At 49.5% G+C, this 18,122-nt stretch overlaps 1 protein-coding gene across 1 annotated transcript in view; it reads right to left on the reverse strand.

Moving 5' to 3' along the window:
* Nucleotides 1–1,941: 1,941 nt before the first annotated feature.
* Nucleotides 1,942–18,122, reverse strand: part of TPX2 (TPX2 microtubule nucleation factor) — a 35,304-nt gene continuing 19,123 nt past the window's right edge. The window contains exons 11-17 of the mRNA XM_083358108.1: nucleotides 17,726–17,945; nucleotides 15,306–15,410; nucleotides 14,288–14,464; nucleotides 9,771–9,917; nucleotides 6,992–7,106; nucleotides 4,605–4,771; nucleotides 1,942–2,230 (exon numbers count right to left, since the gene is read on the reverse strand). Coding sequence (XP_083214234.1) covers nucleotides 2,120–2,230; nucleotides 4,605–4,771; nucleotides 6,992–7,106; nucleotides 9,771–9,917; nucleotides 14,288–14,464; nucleotides 15,306–15,410; nucleotides 17,726–17,945 — 1,042 coding nt within the window. The 3' untranslated portion in view covers nucleotides 1,942–2,119. The remainder of the gene's footprint in view (nucleotides 2,231–4,604; nucleotides 4,772–6,991; nucleotides 7,107–9,770; nucleotides 9,918–14,287; nucleotides 14,465–15,305; nucleotides 15,411–17,725; nucleotides 17,946–18,122) is intronic.

Here is an 18,122-nt window from a genome sequence, read left to right on the forward strand (position 1 = left end):
CATTTTACCACCTTTCTCGCCCCCGCTGTGAAGGGAATCTCTGCAGTTATTAAGTTGTTAAGTAACGTGATGGGTAAGTGAATGTCGTTTCCCCATGGACTTGGCTTGTCGGAAGTTGGCAAAAGGGGATCACGTGACCCCTGGAGACGCGGCAACCGTCGTAACTATGAACCAGTCGCCCGGCGCGTCTGATTTCTGATCATGTGACCCCCGGGGACGCTGCGACAGTCGTAACTATGAACCAATTGCCCGGTGTCTGAATTCTGATCACGTGATCACCCCACCCCAGGGATGCTGCAACTGTTGTGAAGTGCGAAAAACGGTGGTAAGTCACTTTTTCCCCCAGTAATGTTGTAAAACTTCAAACAGTCACTAAACGAACTCTCGCAGACCGAGGACAAAACTGTACTGCAGAGGGTTATTGAAAACACGGCCGCTAATCAGCAATGCACACACACACACACACACACCCCTCCGTCCAGCGAAGAGGGACTCACAAAAGCCGGCACTTCTTGACTTGGCAACCCATAGCAAGGATGTGCTTTACAAAGCGAGGCGGGGCGGGGCAGGGGGGATCCTCAGCCATGCAGGTCAGGTTTGTCCCAAAGGTGCTTAATTCGAGAGACTTCCTTGTTTTTCTTTGAAGACGTTTCGCTTCTCACCCCAGAAGCTTCTTCCGGTTCTGACTGGGTGTTGGGGGGAAGGGAAGGATTTATACTCCTTGCAGACAGCCGGCCATTTATGAAACAACAAAGCAACCACTTCACAAACGCAGGGCACAACCTCCTAGGGAGAACAATCCCACCAGGACCAGATTCAGCCGTCCGTCTGCATTTTAAAGACAAATGGCGCTCTTTCGAAGACAGCAAAGTCCACATTTTGGACGGAGAGGGACCGCCGGTTTGAAAGAGGGGTCCAAGAGGCCATCTAGGCCAAACCTGAGCACCTCTCCCTCAACAGAAGGGGAGGGACACGACACCATCTATCTCCAGTCCACCACACGGTCCTTTCAGCGGTTCCAAGGAGGCCCCACGACCCGTTTGCACCACTCAGGTGACCCTGAAGACACAGGTAAACCTCCAAATGGCTGTTCTGTACCAGCCTGCTACCGGCCCTGCAGAAAAGGCAGGGACAACCCCTTTACAAAAAGGCAAGAGGCTGGAACTAAGCCTGCCAAATTTATTAACATAAAACAGAGCAAAACAAGACACCAACCATGAAACAGGAGCTATGAAACAGGAGCTATTCAAGCGGTTGCCTTCAGCAAACCAGCCCTCCCACTCATTCCCCTTTTATACAGTTCAGGGCGTGGCCTCTCTGCCTCCTTCCAAGGTGCCCCATTGCCTTCCTCTGTTTACTCCTGATTGACTGCCTCCTGCGTCGGGCGTCCTTGAACAGGGCCAGCTGTGGGTCATCTTCATCCACGCTGTCAGGCTCACACAGCTGGGTCTCTGTCATGACCAGGTAGGAGGGGCCTGGCTGAGGGCTCTCATCAGCAAGCTCTCCAACACCCCCCTCCTCCCTTGAATCGTCCGACCCAACTGCCGAACCCACAGGCTGACCCTGAATCACAACAATGGCCTCAAGGGCTATGCAAAGGACCAGCTCTCTGCAAGGAGTATAAATCCTTCCCTTCCCCACCATCTGGTCAGAACCTGAAGAAGCTTCCGGGATGAGAAGCGAAACCTCTTCAAAGAAAAACAAAATAAGTCCAGTTGCCTCGTGAAAAAAGCAGCTTTTTTTAGGGTGGGGGGTGGGTTTCCATCTCCAGGATAAGAGAAGAAAATAACAGCTGGAGCCCTCAATGGCCAAAAGAAATCTTTCCAGTGTCCGATTTTGCTCACGGATGTATATATAGTTTTTTTTTATTTAATGCAGATAAATACAAAGGCTCAACCCAACGGAGCAGAAAAAAAATGATAAAAACCGGGATGAGTTTCTGGAGGAAAGGATTAGTGGGGGGGGGGACGGACAAAGAGTCTCTAACTGGAAAAAAGTTTCTGTGGGTGAACTAAGTGGGTAAAAATTTCAAAGCCAAGGAGGACGCCTCCCGCCCCCGCCCCACACCCACACCGGAGGGAGCCTTTTGCACTCAGAGGGGCTTCGGGGGCCTCTGGCTTCAACGCTGAAACCGATCGGAGAAATTGGGAGTTTGTGGCACGGTCAGTGGCTGCTCGCTCGGCTTGATTTCCACGTTGGCGTATTTGCGGATGGGGTTGGCCTTGTGCACCTGGAAGGAGAGAAAAGGGAAACCTGGGTGAGGGTGGGGGTCACAAGGGCAGCCCTGCCTGCTCCGGAAGGAGATGCTTGCTGAAGACCCAAGAGCAGATGGAGAGAAGAGAAAGTATAAAATAAGAAGGAGAAGAGAGGGATATAATAAGGAGGAGAGGGGTGAGAGGAGGAGAGGAGAGGAGAGGAGAGAAAATATAAAATAAGGAGAAGAGAGGAATATAATAAGGAGGAGAGGGGTGAGAGGAGGAGAGAAAATATAAAATAAAAAGGAGAAGAGAGGAATATAATGAGGAGGGGGGTGAGAAGAGGAGAGGAGAAAAGAAAATATAAAATAAGAAAGAGGAGAGGAATATAATAAGGAGGAGAGGGGTGAGAGGTGAAGAGAAAATATAAAATAAGGAGAAGAGAGGAATATAATGAGGAGGAGAGGGGTGAGAGGAGGAGAGGAGAAAAGAAAATATAAAATAAGAAGAAGAGAGGAATATAATGAGGAGAGGGGTGAGAGGAGGAGAGGAGAGAAGAGAAAATATAAAATAAGAAGGAGAAGAGAGGAATATAATAAGGAGGAGAGGGGTGAGAGGTGAAGAGAAAATATAAAATAAGGAGAAGAGAGGAATATAATGAGGAGGAGAGGGGTGAGAGGAGGAGAGGAGAAAAGAAAATATAAAATAAGAAGAAGAGAGGAATATAATGAGGAGAGGGGTGAGAGGAGGAGAGGAGAGAAAAGAAAATATAAAATAAGAAGAAGAGAGGAATATAATGAGGGGAGAGATGAGGAGAGAGGAGAGGGAATATAAAACAAGAAGAAAGGAGAAGTGGAGAGGGCTATAAAACAAGGAGGGGAGGGGTAAGGAGAGAAGAGGAGAGAAGCAAATATAAAATGAGAGGAGAGAATCTTTACTCTCATTTTTTATGGTGAGCACACTGGCAGACATTAGAAATGAAATTCTGAAGACACAGTTCAAAGTGGTGTTTTTTTCAGCCTCGGCCAATTTAAGATGGGTGGACTTCAACTCCCAGAATTCCCCAGCTAGCATGCTATATAAATCAACAGTCCCCGACATTTCGGGCACTGGGGACCACTTTTGGAAGAAAAACAGCCTTCCCAAATCCAGGGGCGGGTGGGGAGTAAGAATGGTTTTGTGGGCAATCTAGACTCTGCGCATGCACAGATGAAGCATCGTTCGCTGGCCTGCTGCTTGCGCAGCCCAGTTCCTAACAGGTTACACACTGGAACCGGTCTACAGGCCGGAGGTTGCAGACCCTTGCTATTAATGCTGCACTTGTGCAAATAGAGGTAGTTCTCTACTTAACAACAGTTCGTTTAGTGACCGTCCCAAGTTACGAGGGCACTGGAAAAAGTGACATGACCGCTTCTCACAGTTACGACCATTGCGGCATCCCCAGTGTCACATGCTCAAAATTCAGACACTTGGCAACTGGTTTCACATTTATGACGGTTGCGGCGTCCCAGGGCGGGTGTGTGTGTCACGTGATGATCCCCTTTTGCGACCTTCTGACAAGCAAAGTCAAGGGAGGGGGAGCCAGATTCACTTAACGACTGTGTGACTCACTTAACAACTGGTGTTTCACTTAACAACCGTGGCAAGGAAGGTCGTCAAATGGGGCAAAACTCAGTTAACAAATGTCCCCCTCAACAGCAGAGGTTTTGACCCCCACTGTGGTCGTAAGTCGAGGACCTAACTGTAGAGTCGCTCTTGAGGAGTGCTTTGCAGCCTGGGCAGCTTCCAGATGGGTGGACTTGCGACCGTTTTTTCACACTTACGACCGTTACAGCATTCCCCCCCGAGGTCAGGTGATCAGAATTTGGACGATCGGCAACTGGTTCCTATTTGTGACGGGCTGCACCCTCGAAAATAGAGGACTGAACCCGTAATAATTACGAGTAAGTCCTTGACTTACAACCATAACTGAGCCTCAAATTTTGCTTGCTAAAGACAGTTCTTAAATGCATTTTGTTAAGGAAATCACTGTAGTTGTTAAGCTAATAAGACCGTCGTTAAGTGAAACCGGCTTCCCGGCCAATTTTGCATGTCGGAAGGTCGCAAAAGGGGATCACGTGACCCCCGGGGACGCTGCGACCTTCATAAATACAAGCCAGTCGCCGAGTATATTAATTTTGATTACGTGACCACGGGGATGCTGCAAAGCTTGCAAGTGTGAAGGACGGCCGTGAGTCCCTTTTTTCCGGCGCCGTTGTAACTTTGAACGGTCGCTGAACGAACTGCTGTAAACCGAGGAGTAACGTTACCCCGCTGCCACCCAGGGGCAAACGGGAAGTCCCCCAAGATCCCGGAGACAGGAAGGCGGGGAAGCCCCGTCCTTCCCTCATGAAGCGGAGGCGAGTTTACCAGCTCTTCGCGGAGCTTCGCCATCTCTTCCTTCGCCCGTTCCTCCTCGATGCGCCTGGTCGCCTCCTGCAGCCGCGCCTTCTCCGCCTCCAGCTCGGCTAGCCTCTTCTCGAACTCCTGGCGCTCTCTGGCCCGTCGCTCTGTGGCCAGCTCGAAGTGATCGGGCACTGCAGGAGCAAAAAGGAGATGCGTGGAGGTGTGACGGTTCCGACAGACGAAACTCTTCAAAAAGAACCTCCAGGCATTGTTGACCTTCAAGGATCTTTTATTCCAGTAGCATAAACATCGGCACTTACATAATCAAAGCCAAAAGCTGAATTCCCCTCCCCCCGGGGCACCTAGTATCAAAGCACAATTCCCTCTAATTAAGTCTTAAATCACTTTCCCCAATTAGTTTGAAGCCGGGGCTTCCCCCTCCAGCTTGCCCGATTCTTTATCAGCTCTGGGCTCAGTAACCTTGATTCTCACGCTAAGTTTAGTGTTGCTATGTCTAAGCTTGACTCTCATTCGCATCCCCAGCATCGTCTAACTCTAAAGGCGAAAGGGAAAAAGATGGCTGCATTTCCATCTGTTTTTCAATGCAACAACAAGCCGATGGGAGATGCGTTGACACGGAGCTTAGAAACAGGAGCTGTCGAGATGGAAAAAGGTCTTCAAAGCTCCAACGGTGTCCGGCAGTAGCTGCAGCCTGCCGGCCCAGAGCAGATAGGCCCGCCTGCTAAAGAAGCTTCTTGGATGGTGACGGCGAACCTTTCAGAGAACAAGTGCCCAAACCACAACCCACTTATTTATCACAAAGCCCCAGGGCCGCATCAGCATTGTGGTGCCCTCAGGGGGGTATGGGGGTGCGGCCCACTGGGTGGGCATGGCTGCAGTTTCACGGCAGACTGGGTGGCGTGGCTGGGGTGGGCACGGCCACCATGATGTTGCTCATAGGGGGGACGCTTGTGGGGGCCGGGCAGTGTTGGGGAAGATCCAGGGGGTCTCTGGTGGGTGGGGTGGTGGGCAGGAGGCCCAGCATAGATGGGGGAAGGCACGCAATGCTAGCTGGGGCTGGGGGGCGGCATGGCGCCAATGGGAATCTGGCTTTCTCCGCTCGGGGTGGCCTTTGGCTTGCTGGGTGTGGGCGTGCTCTACCAGCCGGCCGCTTCACCTCCTTTGTGCTGGGTGGGGCTGCCGCTCCGGGTGGCGGCAGTGGCCTAATGGGCCTGCGTAAGCTGCTGGCGGCGGTGGCGCACGTGCCCACAGAGAGGGCTCTGACTGCCACCTCTGGCACGCGTGCCATATGTTCGCCACCATTGACCTTGACAGCAGTGGCGGTGGGAGGTTTCATGCACACAAACTAGATCCTGGGCATGCGCTGATGAAGCTTCGTGCGCGCTCACCTCCCATTGGCCGTGACTAGGGGGGCTTTTGCCCAGGTTCGCCTGGTGCACCAGTTGCGGCCCTATCTGGACCGGGAGGCCTTATGTACGGTCACTCATGCGCTCGTGACCTCTCGCCTAGACTACTGTAATGCTCTCTACATGGGGCTTCCCTTGAAGACTACTCGGAGGCTCCAACTGGTACAGAATGCGGCCGCGAGAGTTGTCTTGGGAGTTTCCCGGTACTCCCATGTTACACCTTTGCTCCGTGAGCTGCATTGGTTGCCAGTTGTCTTCCGGGTAAGGTTCAAGGTTTTGGTTATGATCTTTAAGTCCCTACATGGCATGGGTCCGCAATACCTCGAGGACCACCTGCTGCCGGCGTCGACTCCCCTCCGCCCTGTGCGCGCCCAGAGAGGGCCTCCTCAGGGTGCCTCCTGTCAAGGAATGTCGACTGGTGGCCCCCAGGGGGAGGGCCTTCTCTGTGGGTGCTCCGGCATTATGGAACCAACTGCCGGTTGAGCTCCGGACGGCATCAGACCTCCGATCCTTCCGTCGCGGGTTGAAGACCCATTTATTTGAACTAGCGGGTCTGGCCTGATGGGGGTATATGGGTTTTTATAGGCTTGTTTTATTATTCTTGTTTTAACTTGGGCATTATTTAATTGTCTTTTAATTTTTGTATTGTCATTTATATTTATGCCCTGTGAACCGCCCTGAGTCCCTTTGGGAGAAGGGCGGTATAGAAATCTCAATAAATTAAATGAAATTAAATTGCGTGGCCCGGTGCCCAACAGGCCGCGGACCGGAAGTTCGGGACCCCAGATTTAGACTCCCGGTAGGCGCGCGTGCCCACAGAGAGGGCTCTGAGTGCAGCCTCTGGCACGCGCGCCATAGGTTTGCCACCACTGTTCTTGGATGTTCAAAGAAAAACAAGGGCATCTGGTTGCCTCTTGATTAAAAAAAAAAGGCAAAGGGATGTCCAGCCTCTTCTTCAAAAAACACCTCAGGTGGGCCACACACCTGACAACGCCAGCTTGCTGTCCTTCCTGGGAACGAAAGGCTCCTGGTGCAACACCTGGCTGGATTGAGCCTTGAAGACGGCGGCTTCCTTCTGGCGCTGCAGTTCTTCCTTCAGCTGGGGGGGAAATAAGGGGGGGGGGGAGAGAGAAAGAGATGGTTATGGGGAAAAGGTCCGAAGGGGACGGCCGCTGAAAGAAAAATCCGGATAGTTCTCGACTGACGGCCGCAATGGAAAACCTCCCCCCATTTTTTTTTCTTGCTGAGCGAGGCAGTCGTTAAGCGAGTTTTTTTGGCCCCATTCTACCACCTGTCCGGCCAGGCCTTGTTAAGCAGAGCGCTGCCGTTGCTGAGCTGCAGTAACCCGGTCGGTAAGTGAATCCAGCTTCCCCGTGGACTTTGCTCGCCCGGAACGTGGCGAGAGGAGACCGCACGACCCCGGGACGCTGCAACTGTCGTTAAGTGCTTGCCAGTTGCCAAGCCTCTGGATTTGGATCATGTGATCACTGGATTGCTGCTGCTGCTGCGATGGTTGTAAATGTGAAAATGGATCACTTTTTCCCAGTGCTGTTTGTAACTTTGAACAGTCTCTAAACAAATGGTCGTATCTTGAGGACTACCAGCGATGCGATTCAGCTACAGGTCGTCCTTGGTATACGACGGTTGCTTGGCGACTGTTCAAAATTACGACAGGGCCTCCCACAGCACCTTCTCTGTGGCGACGTTATAGTCACTTGCCATGTCCCGCAGCCACAATTTATGACATTTTAGCCAAAATAAATGAATAAAAATGGTGCTTATTTCCAGATTTTGGCAAAGTGAACAAGTGAGTCGCTTAGCAGCCGTGGATTCATTTAACAACCGTGGTGATTCAATTAACGACCCTGATGCTACGCTTAATGGCCTCTGCAAAAAAAAAAAAAAAAAAAAAAAAAAACGTTGTAAAATTGGATTGATTGCGTGACCACCAGCTTGGGCAGCCAAATTTATGACTGCACGGGAAGTCCTCGACTTACAACCGTACATTTAGTGAGTGTTCAAAGTTACGACGGCCCTGAAAATGATGTTTCAGAGTTACAATCTTTGTTCTTATTTAACGACGGCCGCAGTGTCCCGGGACCCCCTTTTTGCGACCTTCTGACAAGCAAAGTCAACGGGGAATCCAGGCGACACGGTTAGCAACGCGGTTATGAACTTAACACCCGCAGTGATTGATTTCACAATCGTGGCAAGGAAGGTCATAAAACAGGGCAAAACCCGCTTAAACGTCTCTCATAGCAGCAGAAATGTTGGGGCTCCATTGCGGTCGTAAATTGAGGACTACCTGCAGGAGTGGCCAACGGATCGCTAGATATCCCGGCCCGTTTAGAGAGTAGCTTCAAATTTGGGGGTTCAGATGGGTAACTCTGGTGAGCTAGCCCTCGGAAGGACGGATGGGCTGAGTCAACCGTGAGAATCGAACTCCTGGCAGCGGGCAGTCAGCCTGCAATGCCCCGCTCTAACCACTGCGCCACGGTGGCGCCTAGGCAGGTGGGAAGCAGAGACAACATTAAGTTGAAAAGTAGCTAGCTTTGGCCAAGTGGGGAACCAGGCCTCTGAACAGGCTGGGTTGTCTCCTGAACACATCACCCTTGGCCAGGCTCAAGCCACGAATCCTTCCGGCTGTCTTGGCAGTCTCACGTTCCCGAGGAGTGCCCGGGTCGCCCTCGTCTGCATTCCGACAGACATCCGACTCAACTCTCCCGGGGCCAGGAGTACACTGAGCTGCCCCAATTCTGCCAATCCGTTTCCTAGTGACTGCCAGATGATCTTCAGGAGGAGGTGGGCTTCTGAACTGGGCGGTGTGTGTGTGTGTGTGTGTGTGTGTGTGTGTGTGTACACACCGAACACTCCCCCCCTCCCCCCCCCCCCCGCTAGGCACTGAGAGAAGAGGATGTTTGTGGCTCAGAGTTGAACTGCTGGGTCCCTGAAAGTCTCGGAGCTGGGGGGGGGGTCCTTGCAGACGTTTCATGAGCCATCTAGGGAACTAGAAGGGAGGGGGATTTGCAGAAAGGAGGAGGAGGAGGAGGAGGAGGAGGAGGAGGAGGAGGAGGAGAACTGTGTGGTTCTTGATGCTCTCTCAGCTGGGTGGTTTTCTTGCAGACGTTTCATGACCCAACTAGGTAACGTCATCAATGCTAGAAGGGAATGGAGGGAGGAGGAGGAGGAGGAGGAAGATAACTGTGGGGTCCTTGGGGCTCTCTGAGCCGGGTTGTTTTCTTGCAGACGTTTCATGACCCAACTAGGGAACATCATCAGTGCTAGAAGAGAGTGGGGTTTGTGGAGAGGAGGAGGACTGCGGGGTTCTTGGTGCTAGGTTGTTTTCTTGCAGACATTTCATTGGGCAACTAGGGAACATCATCAGTGCCAGAAGGGAGTGGGGTTCATGGAGAGGAGGGGGAGGAAAAACATGGGGTACTTTTGGTGGTCTCTGAAATGAGGTGTTTTTTTTCCCTTGCAGACGTTTCATGACCAAAGCAGCTAACACCATCAGAGCTATGCCAGGGAGAGGGCCTGGCTGTGTTTAGATACAGTAAGCCATGGTACCTAGAGAGCCAACCCCACTCCTTTCCAGCCCTGACGACGTTACCTAGTTTGGTCATGAAACGTCTCGACGAAAACAAGCCCAGACACCATCCAAGGCTCGTTATCTATCCACCTTCCCCTGATTCGGCCTCGAAGGGAAAAAAAACCAGCCAGATCCTACACACACCAACCCCGCCCCCCAATTGATTGACATTACCTGCTGCTGCCACAGCTCCTGCCGGATGGCTCCGCGGGCGTCGATGGCCAGCTGGAAGGGCTCCGGCTTCGTGGCGCTCTTCACCTTCTTTTCGGGCAGACTGACGTGGTCAAACTGAGGCAACGGGTGGGCTTTGAACTTGGGCACCTGCAGGCAGGACGAGGAGAGGAGAGAGGAGAGGAGAGGAGAGGAGAGGAGAGGAGAGGAGAGGAGAGGAGAGGAGAGAGAGAGAGAGAGAGAGAGAGAGAGAGAGAGAGAGAGAGAGAGAGAGAAATGATAGTGGTTACATAGATATATACAGATTATAATAGACGATAGGCTGATAGGCTCTTTCACTGGGGGGGGGGGCTGCCTTCCATCATCAGCATTGACAAATTCGCCATCAGTCAATTGCAAAAGGCGGCCTTATCAGGAACTGCTTCCATCCTGCGACGAGATCTGTAATTTCACCAAACATCCCACATCTGCCTATCCCAGGTCCTTGGTAAGGACTCGATAGGTAGACAAAAAGGCCAAATACAGTCTGAACAGCTGGCTGTGTGATGATATAATAATAATAATAATAATAATAATAATAATAATAATAATAATGGTGATGATGATGATAATAATGCCACCATTAGTAATAGGCGCCTTGGGTGCAATCCCCAAACAGCTGGAGCACCACTGGAACACCATCATCGGCACTGACAAATTCGCCATTAGTCAATTGCAAAAGGCGGCCTTACTAGGAACTGCTTCCATCCTGCGACGAGATCTGTAATAGCATCAAACATCTACATCTGCCTATCCCAGGTCCTTGGTAAGGACTCGATAGGTAGACAAAAATGCCAGATCCAGTCTGAACATCTGGCTGACTGCGTGATGATGATTAATAATAATAATAATAATAATAATAATAATAATAATAATAATAATAATAATCCTATATCGCAGTTGTAGAGAACCAAAGCGTACAGCTGATTGATATCGCTGTACCAGGAGATGCCAGAGTTGAAGAAAAAGAACTGGGAAAAATTATGAAATACCGCCACCTGGCCATCAAAACTGCGCGATTATGGATGAAACACGTAACAGTGATACCCATTGTCATTGGGGCACTGGGAACGATGTCCAAAAACTTTGCAAAACACATCAAGAAATTGCAGCTTCCTGCAATCACTCCAGCAATGCTACAAAAAACTGCGCTACTCGGAACATCTTACATTTTAAGGAGATACCTGGTTGATACCTAGGATGCTGGCAGCAACCCGTGTCAAGCATTAGCGCCAGTCAGTTTGAGTGTTCAGTTGTCTGAGTTTCATGTTTAATGAATAAAAGTTTAATAATAACAACAACAACAACAACAATAATGGAGATACCTGGTTGATCCCTAGGATGCTGGCAGCAACCCGTGTCAACCATTAGGACCAGTCAATTTGAGTGTTCAGTTGACTGAGGTTCATGTTTAATGAATAAAAGTTTAATAACAATAACAATAATAACAGCAATAATAATAAAGGATACCTGGTTGATACCTAGGATGCTGGCAGCAACCCATGTCAACCATCAGCGCCAGTCAATTTGAATGTTCAGTTAACTAAGGTTCACGTTTAATGAATAAAAGTTTTATAATAATTCAAATCCTTTGGCCACCTAATAAGGAGGAAGGACTCACTGGAGAAGAGCCTCATGCTGGGAAAGATGGAGGGCAAGAGAAGAAGAAGGTGACGACGGAGAACGAGGTGGCTGGATGGAGTCCCTGAAGCAGGAGGCGTGAGCTTAAATGGACTCCAGAAAATGGTAGAGGACAGGAAGGCCTGGAGGAACGTTGTCCGTGGGGTCGCGATGGGTGACCGGACATGACTTCGCAGCTAACAACAACAATAATACTTAGCAGTAGTAGTTGGAAGGGACCTTGGAGGTCATCTAGCCCAACTTCCTGCTCAGGCAGGACACCCAAGAGACTGTATCTCGTCCTGAAGTGCGACAAAAAAAAATTTTGCCATGCAATTGCAATCTGGCAGCCAGAAGCTACTGGGGAGAACAGGCTGATAAGGGAACTTGCATTTAGAGGCTGTTCCGCGTTTAAATTGGCACTCGCTTATCGCCTGACATTTTCGAAAGAGCTCTTTGCACACAAGTGTTGAAAGAGCCACAGGAAACGCAGGTGGCAGGCCTGGGAGGGTGTGTGTGTTGTGTGTGTGTGGGGAATGGGAAAGAGCCTCCTTGGAGAATGCCAGCCGGAGGCCTCCGAGACGTTCTGCTGACTTGTCCAGCGCCACTTTCAAGAGTTTTTTGGCGGCCGGTGCAAATAATCCGAGGGCTTTTGTAGCCCAGGAGAAAAGAAGCATCCTCCACTGCAAAGGGGCGAGAATCCAGCTCGGCTTTTAGGGCTGCGGTTGTGTGGATAGGGAGACCCCGGGAGGAGTCTTCGGAACGGTTAGGCTGCAAGGTTTCCAGCCCCACCACCACCACCCTCCGATCTCTGCTTCGGTTGCTTCAAGTAATTTTTTAAAAAAATTATTTCTAACCCGCTTTTATTAGTTTTGTAAATAAGTCAGGGTGGCGAACATATCCAACGTAGCTTCCTCCTCCAGAGTTGTTGGGCTAAGAGGGAGTGACTGGCCCAAGATCATCCAGCCGGCTTTCATGCCTAAGGCGGGACTGGAACTCACCATCTCCTGGTGATTGGCCCACAGTCACCCAGCTGGCTTTCATGCCTAAGGCAGGACTAGAACTCACCATCTCCTGGTGATTGGCCCAGTCACCCAGCTGGCTTTCATGCCTAAGGCAGGACTAGAACTCACCATCTCCTGGTGATTGGCCCACAGTCGCCCAGCTGGCTTTCATGCCTAAGGCAGGACTAGAACTCACCGTCTCCTGGTGTTTGGCCCAAAGTCACCCAGCTGGCTTTCAAGAGTAACGCGGGACTAGAATTCACTGTCTCCCACAATTTATATGAAGAACATATAAAGAACGGTTGCAAAAATTGGGCATGTCTAGTCTAGTGAAAAGGACCAGGGGTGATGTCAGGACCCACCCCAAACCACGTCTTAGGAAGACAAAACTCTTGGGGTCAAATCTAGTCCAAAAGGAATCTTTACTATGACATGCTTGGTTGTAGGAATACAAGACAGGACTTAATATTGTCCCATGAACTAAACCCTTATAAAGAGTTCCCGGTTTAACCCCCCTTAACCCCATTTGGTCAGTCCCCCATCATTTACCTGGTATCATCCCTCTCGTGGGAAAAAGGAACTTAGGACCTTTCATGTTTATTGCTCCCTTCCATGACACAAGCCAGATGCTAGCCCCCCCTTTTGTTTCCCCAGTTCAAAAGGCTTCTCTTTTCCTTTGAAATGCCTAATACCGGTTCAATACACATCCATTCTCTCCTCTTCGGGAGATGGCAGAATCCATGGAATAATGTTTGAAACATACATTTATGAATATGATATAAATGGATTCTGACAGGTGACATGATAGCAGTCTTCAAGTATTTGAAGGGCTGCCCCAAAGAAGAGGGAGTCAAGCTATTCTCCAAAGCGCCTGAAGGCAGGACAAGAAGCAACGGATGGAAACCAATCAAGGAGAGAAGCAACCTGGAATTAAGGAGAAACTTCCTGACAGTGAGGACAATTAACCAGTGGAACAACCTGCCTCCAGAAGCTGTGGGTGCTCCGTCACTGGAGGTTTTTAAGAAGAGACTGGAGATCCATTTGTCCAAAATGGTGTAAGGTTACCTGCTTGTGCAGGGGGTTGAACTAGAAGACCTCCAAGATCCCTCCTAGCTCTGTTATTCCGTTAAATCCCCCTTGCTGCTAATATTATTATTCCCATTGCGTTCCTTTGTTGATTTTATTGTTTTATTCCTTTCCTTCTGCTTACACTCCCTTTTTCCTTCCTTTGTATTTTATTAATTTCATTTTGACGTATGCCAATTGGTGGACATTCAAAGTGACAATAAAGTTATTGCTGTTAGTCCTCAACTGACCACCATTTAGTGACCATTCAAAATTACAGCGGCACTGGAAAAAGGGACGAATGACCATTTTCTTTCACACACATGACCACACGTGACCTAATTTCAGATGCTTGGCAACTGACTCACATTTATGACGGTCGCAGTATCCTGGGTGCGTGTGTGTCACGCGATCCCCTTTTGCGACCTTCTGATAAACAAAGTCAACGGGGAAGCCGGATTCACTTAACAACCGTGATTCTGCAGTGATTCGCTTAACAACCGGGACAAGAACGGGAGACCAATCCACCCAAGAACTGTCCCGCTTAGGAGCAGAGATTTTGGGCTGAATTGTGGCCGTTAAGGCGAGGACTCCTTGTATTCTCCCCGTCGTGTTCCTTTGTCGTCGTTTTATTGTTCTGTTATTTTACTTCTGTTTCATTGACTCTCCTTTAATTTTTCTATTTGTTTTTTAATTATAGCCTCTTGGCAAGGCGGGGTGGGGGGGGGGAGAGAGAAAGAGAACAAATTTGGCAAATCCATCATCGAAAGAGCCTCTTTCGCCGGCACCCACCTCCTCCTTCTGCAGCTCTTCGATTTTTTTCTCTTTCTGAAGCAGCCGCTCCTTGTCCCGGGCGTCAAAAGAGAAAGGGCACGTCTCCACCAGCCGCGGCTCGGCCGGTTTGGGTTTGAAGGGCACCCCTGGATGCGGCATCGGCTTGGCCTTAATCACGTGGGCCACCTCCTCCACCTGCGAGAGAGGCTGGCATCAGCAAGGAAAACGGGGGAGACAACCACAGCCCACCACTGGGGGAGACCCAGGGACAGAGATGCCAGTGTAATATTAATATTATTATTAACATTAATAATAATAATCTGCATCAGCAAGAGAAACAGGGGAGACAACCACAGCCCACCCACTGGGGGAGACCCAGGGACAGAGATGCCAGTCTAATATTAATATTATTATTAACATTAATAATAATAATCTGCATCAGCAAGGGAAATGGGGGAGACAACCACAGCCCACCCACTGGGGGATACCCAGGGACAGAGACGCCAGAATAATAATAATAATAATAATAATAATAATAATAATAATAATAATAATAATAATAATAATAATAATAATAATAATAATAATAATAGACTGAGGTTCCATGACCCATCTAGGGAACGTAATCAGTGCTAGAAGGGAGTGGAGTTTGCAGAGAGGAGGGGGAGGAGGACTGTGGGAACCTTGGGGCTCTCCGAGCTGGGTGGTTTTCCTGCAGGCGCTTCATGACCCAGCTAGGGAACATCATCAGTTCTAGAAGGGGGCGTGGGTTTGGAGAGGAGGAGGAGGAGGAGGAGGAGGAGGAGGAGGAGGAGGAGGAGGAGGAGGAGGAGTGTAAATCACTTTTCCCAGGGCCGTGGAAGTTTTGGCCGCTAAACAAAAAGCTGCAAGTCCAGGGGAGGCTGCATAAAGATCCTCCGTCCAGGCAGGTCAGAACAGCCTGGAGGGAAAACCAGTTGCTTGGCCATGAGGGGAGATACCCCAGCGGTGCCCAGCGCCCCTGTGGCCAACCCGAGGCCCGGCACACGGCACGTACCTTTTCTTTCGCCTCCTCTCTAACCAGGGCACCCACTTTGTTTTTCAAGGCAAAAGCTGGCGACTTGGGGACCGTGACGGGAATCGGCTTCTTCTCGGGAACACCCTGCAAGGGCGGAAGGGTAGAAAGACTTAGGAAGTCAAGTCTGGTTACGCCGCAGGGCGGAGAAGAGCCAGCCATGGCACCGGCGACCGGGAAAGAAATCCCGCATGGAATTCCTTGCTGGAGACCAGCGTCCATCTGGGCACAAATGGAGACAGGATGGGCATGTCTTTCTACAATCAAGCACTCACACACACACACACACACACACACACACACACACACACACAGAGACACCACACAATGTAGGCCTTTGTGAGAAGAATATTCTGCTCTTATTAGAGCAAGATCGCTCTGCATTCCGAGGGTCTCTCCCCGTTCTGTCTAGTTAAGGCATTGGGTGGATCCCAAAGGGATTCCCTATCTCCTTAGGAGTGTAACTTTATTGCTCGTATCTTACGAGTTATAGTCTTTTATTTAGTAGCCTGGTATGAGTTGTGCTGTTTGCTTACTTAGTATTCTGTCACTATCACTAAGTGTCGTATCTTATGCTTTATGATGAACGTATTTTTATGTTGATTATGATCATGATTTATCACCTGTGGCTTGTATCTACACGGAGAGCTTATGGACCGGAGACAAATTCCTTGTGTGTCCAACCACACTTGGCCAATAAAGAATTCTGTTCTATTCTGTTCTTATGTTCTATTCTGCTCTATTCTATTCTGTATTTCTATTCTATTCTATTCTGTATTTCTATTCTATTCTATTCTATTCTATTCTAATTCTATTCTTTATTTTTTATTCTATTCTATTCTATTCTATTCTATTTTCTATTCTAATTCTATTCTTTCATATATTCTATTCTATTCTATTATTCTATTCCATTCCATTGCATATTCTATTCTATTCTATTTCATATATTCTATTCTACTCTATTTCTATTTTATTCCATATATTTTATTCTGTTCTATTCCATGATTGACTTGCGAAGCCGGTGTGTTGTGCAATTAGCTCACACGGTGTAACAAGATGCTGGGTTTGTTGTCACTGTGAGTTGTGGTGGTGGTGGGGCATGAAGGGAGGCTCAGCCAATCTCTGTATACGTGGTTGTACTTTGACAATAAAGGTTCACTCATTCATTCATTCCATTCTTCTCTTCCACGCTATTCCATTGTATTCTATTCTTGTGTCTATTCTATTCTGCTCCATTCTATTCTATTCTATTCTATTCTATTCTATTCTATTCTATTCTATTCTATTCTATTCCATTCCATATTTTCTGTTCTATCCTATTCCATCAAATACAAAAAAGATGTCAATGACATGCGGAAGGGTCTAACAAAAAGCATTTCGGGTAGTCCTTGGCTGACAGTCACAGCAGAGACCAAAATTTCAGTTGCTAAGGGAGGCGTCTGTAAAGTGAATTTTGCTCCACTTTACGACCCTTCTTGACAGGGCTGTTAAGCGAATCACCGCTGACGTTAAGCCAGTCGCACGCTTGTTAAGCGCACCTGGTTCGCCCATTGACTTTGCTCCTCAGAACATCGCCAGAAAAGGGGATCGCGTGCCCTCTGTGACCTTTCCTGCCACCGTCCTTGAGCGAATCGCTGCAGCGGATTAAGCGAGTTACCGTTCAGACAGTCAGCCTGCCTTCCCTGCTGGAAGGTCGCCAAAGGGGACCGCGTGAGCCCAGGACACTGCAACTGTCCTAAGGACATGCCAGTTGCCGAGCCTCTGAGTTTGGACTCCACAAAGCCTCCTTTGGGGACTGTTTAGACCAGGGGTAGGCCGCCTTGGCTCTTTTATGACTCGTGGACTTCAACTCCCAGAATTCCTGAGGCAGGAACTGAAGTCCATGAGTCATAAAAGAGCCAAGGTTGCCTACCCCTGGTTTAGACTGAATAGCATCTATCCTGGGTTCTCTCACTCAGCTTAAAATCTTTACTTTAAGGTGTTTTCTCCGTGATGTTGCTCAGTCTTCTACTACAGAATTCTACAAATGGCTACATTAAAGCACTGAGGCCGGGTGACCAACCCAGGACATTGATTAAACCTAGCTAGCGCACAATAACAGCTTCCATCAGCCCTTCGTTGGGAGATGATCTGAATTACAGGTTTGGGACCCAGAATGATTCCGGGAGAGCAAGGCTCCGATTCCCATCCTTCCCGAATTCTTCCTTGGGGGATGTGACCTCAACGGACCTTAAAAGTCACATTTTTCAGGGCCCCTGTAACTTGCCAGCCGTCACGCAACAGAAGACCGTACGTTTCTCACCGCGTCCAAGTCTGAAACCAGCTGACTCTCCGCCCCTCCCTCCCTCCCACCCACCCTTTTCTTTTTTTTTAAGAAGATGGGCAACCCGGCCACCAATTACCACCACGTCTTGCAAGATCTTGGTCGGGCAGGGCTTGGAATGGAACGCGAAGGGCTCCTCTTCTTCCTGGACCTTCTTGGTCTCCCGTTCCTGGATCCGCTTCTCGATTTCCAGGTTGAAGCCGATCGGCTTGGTCAGGTCTTTCACCGCCGGCTTCTTGGGCAGGAGGGGGCCGCCCTCCAGGATGCGGTGGTTGAGTTCCTGAGCCTTGAACCTGTACCTGTTGGGAGGGTGGTGGGAGCAGACGGTCAGGTCTTCCAGGACAACGGGAAGGCCCTCGGTGTGTGTGTGTGTGTGTGTGTGTGTGTTGTTTGTTTCTGGGGACTGAAGAGGGGGATCCAGCCCATTAGCCGAGAGGAAATTGTATCCAAAGCCTCCGTGTCAATGCTGCTAACGT

The sequence above is a fragment of the Vipera ursinii genome, assembly GCF_947247035.1.
Source record: "Vipera ursinii genome assembly, chromosome: 3".
In the NCBI taxonomy this organism is placed as follows: domain Eukaryota; kingdom Metazoa; phylum Chordata; class Lepidosauria; order Squamata; family Viperidae; genus Vipera; species Vipera ursinii.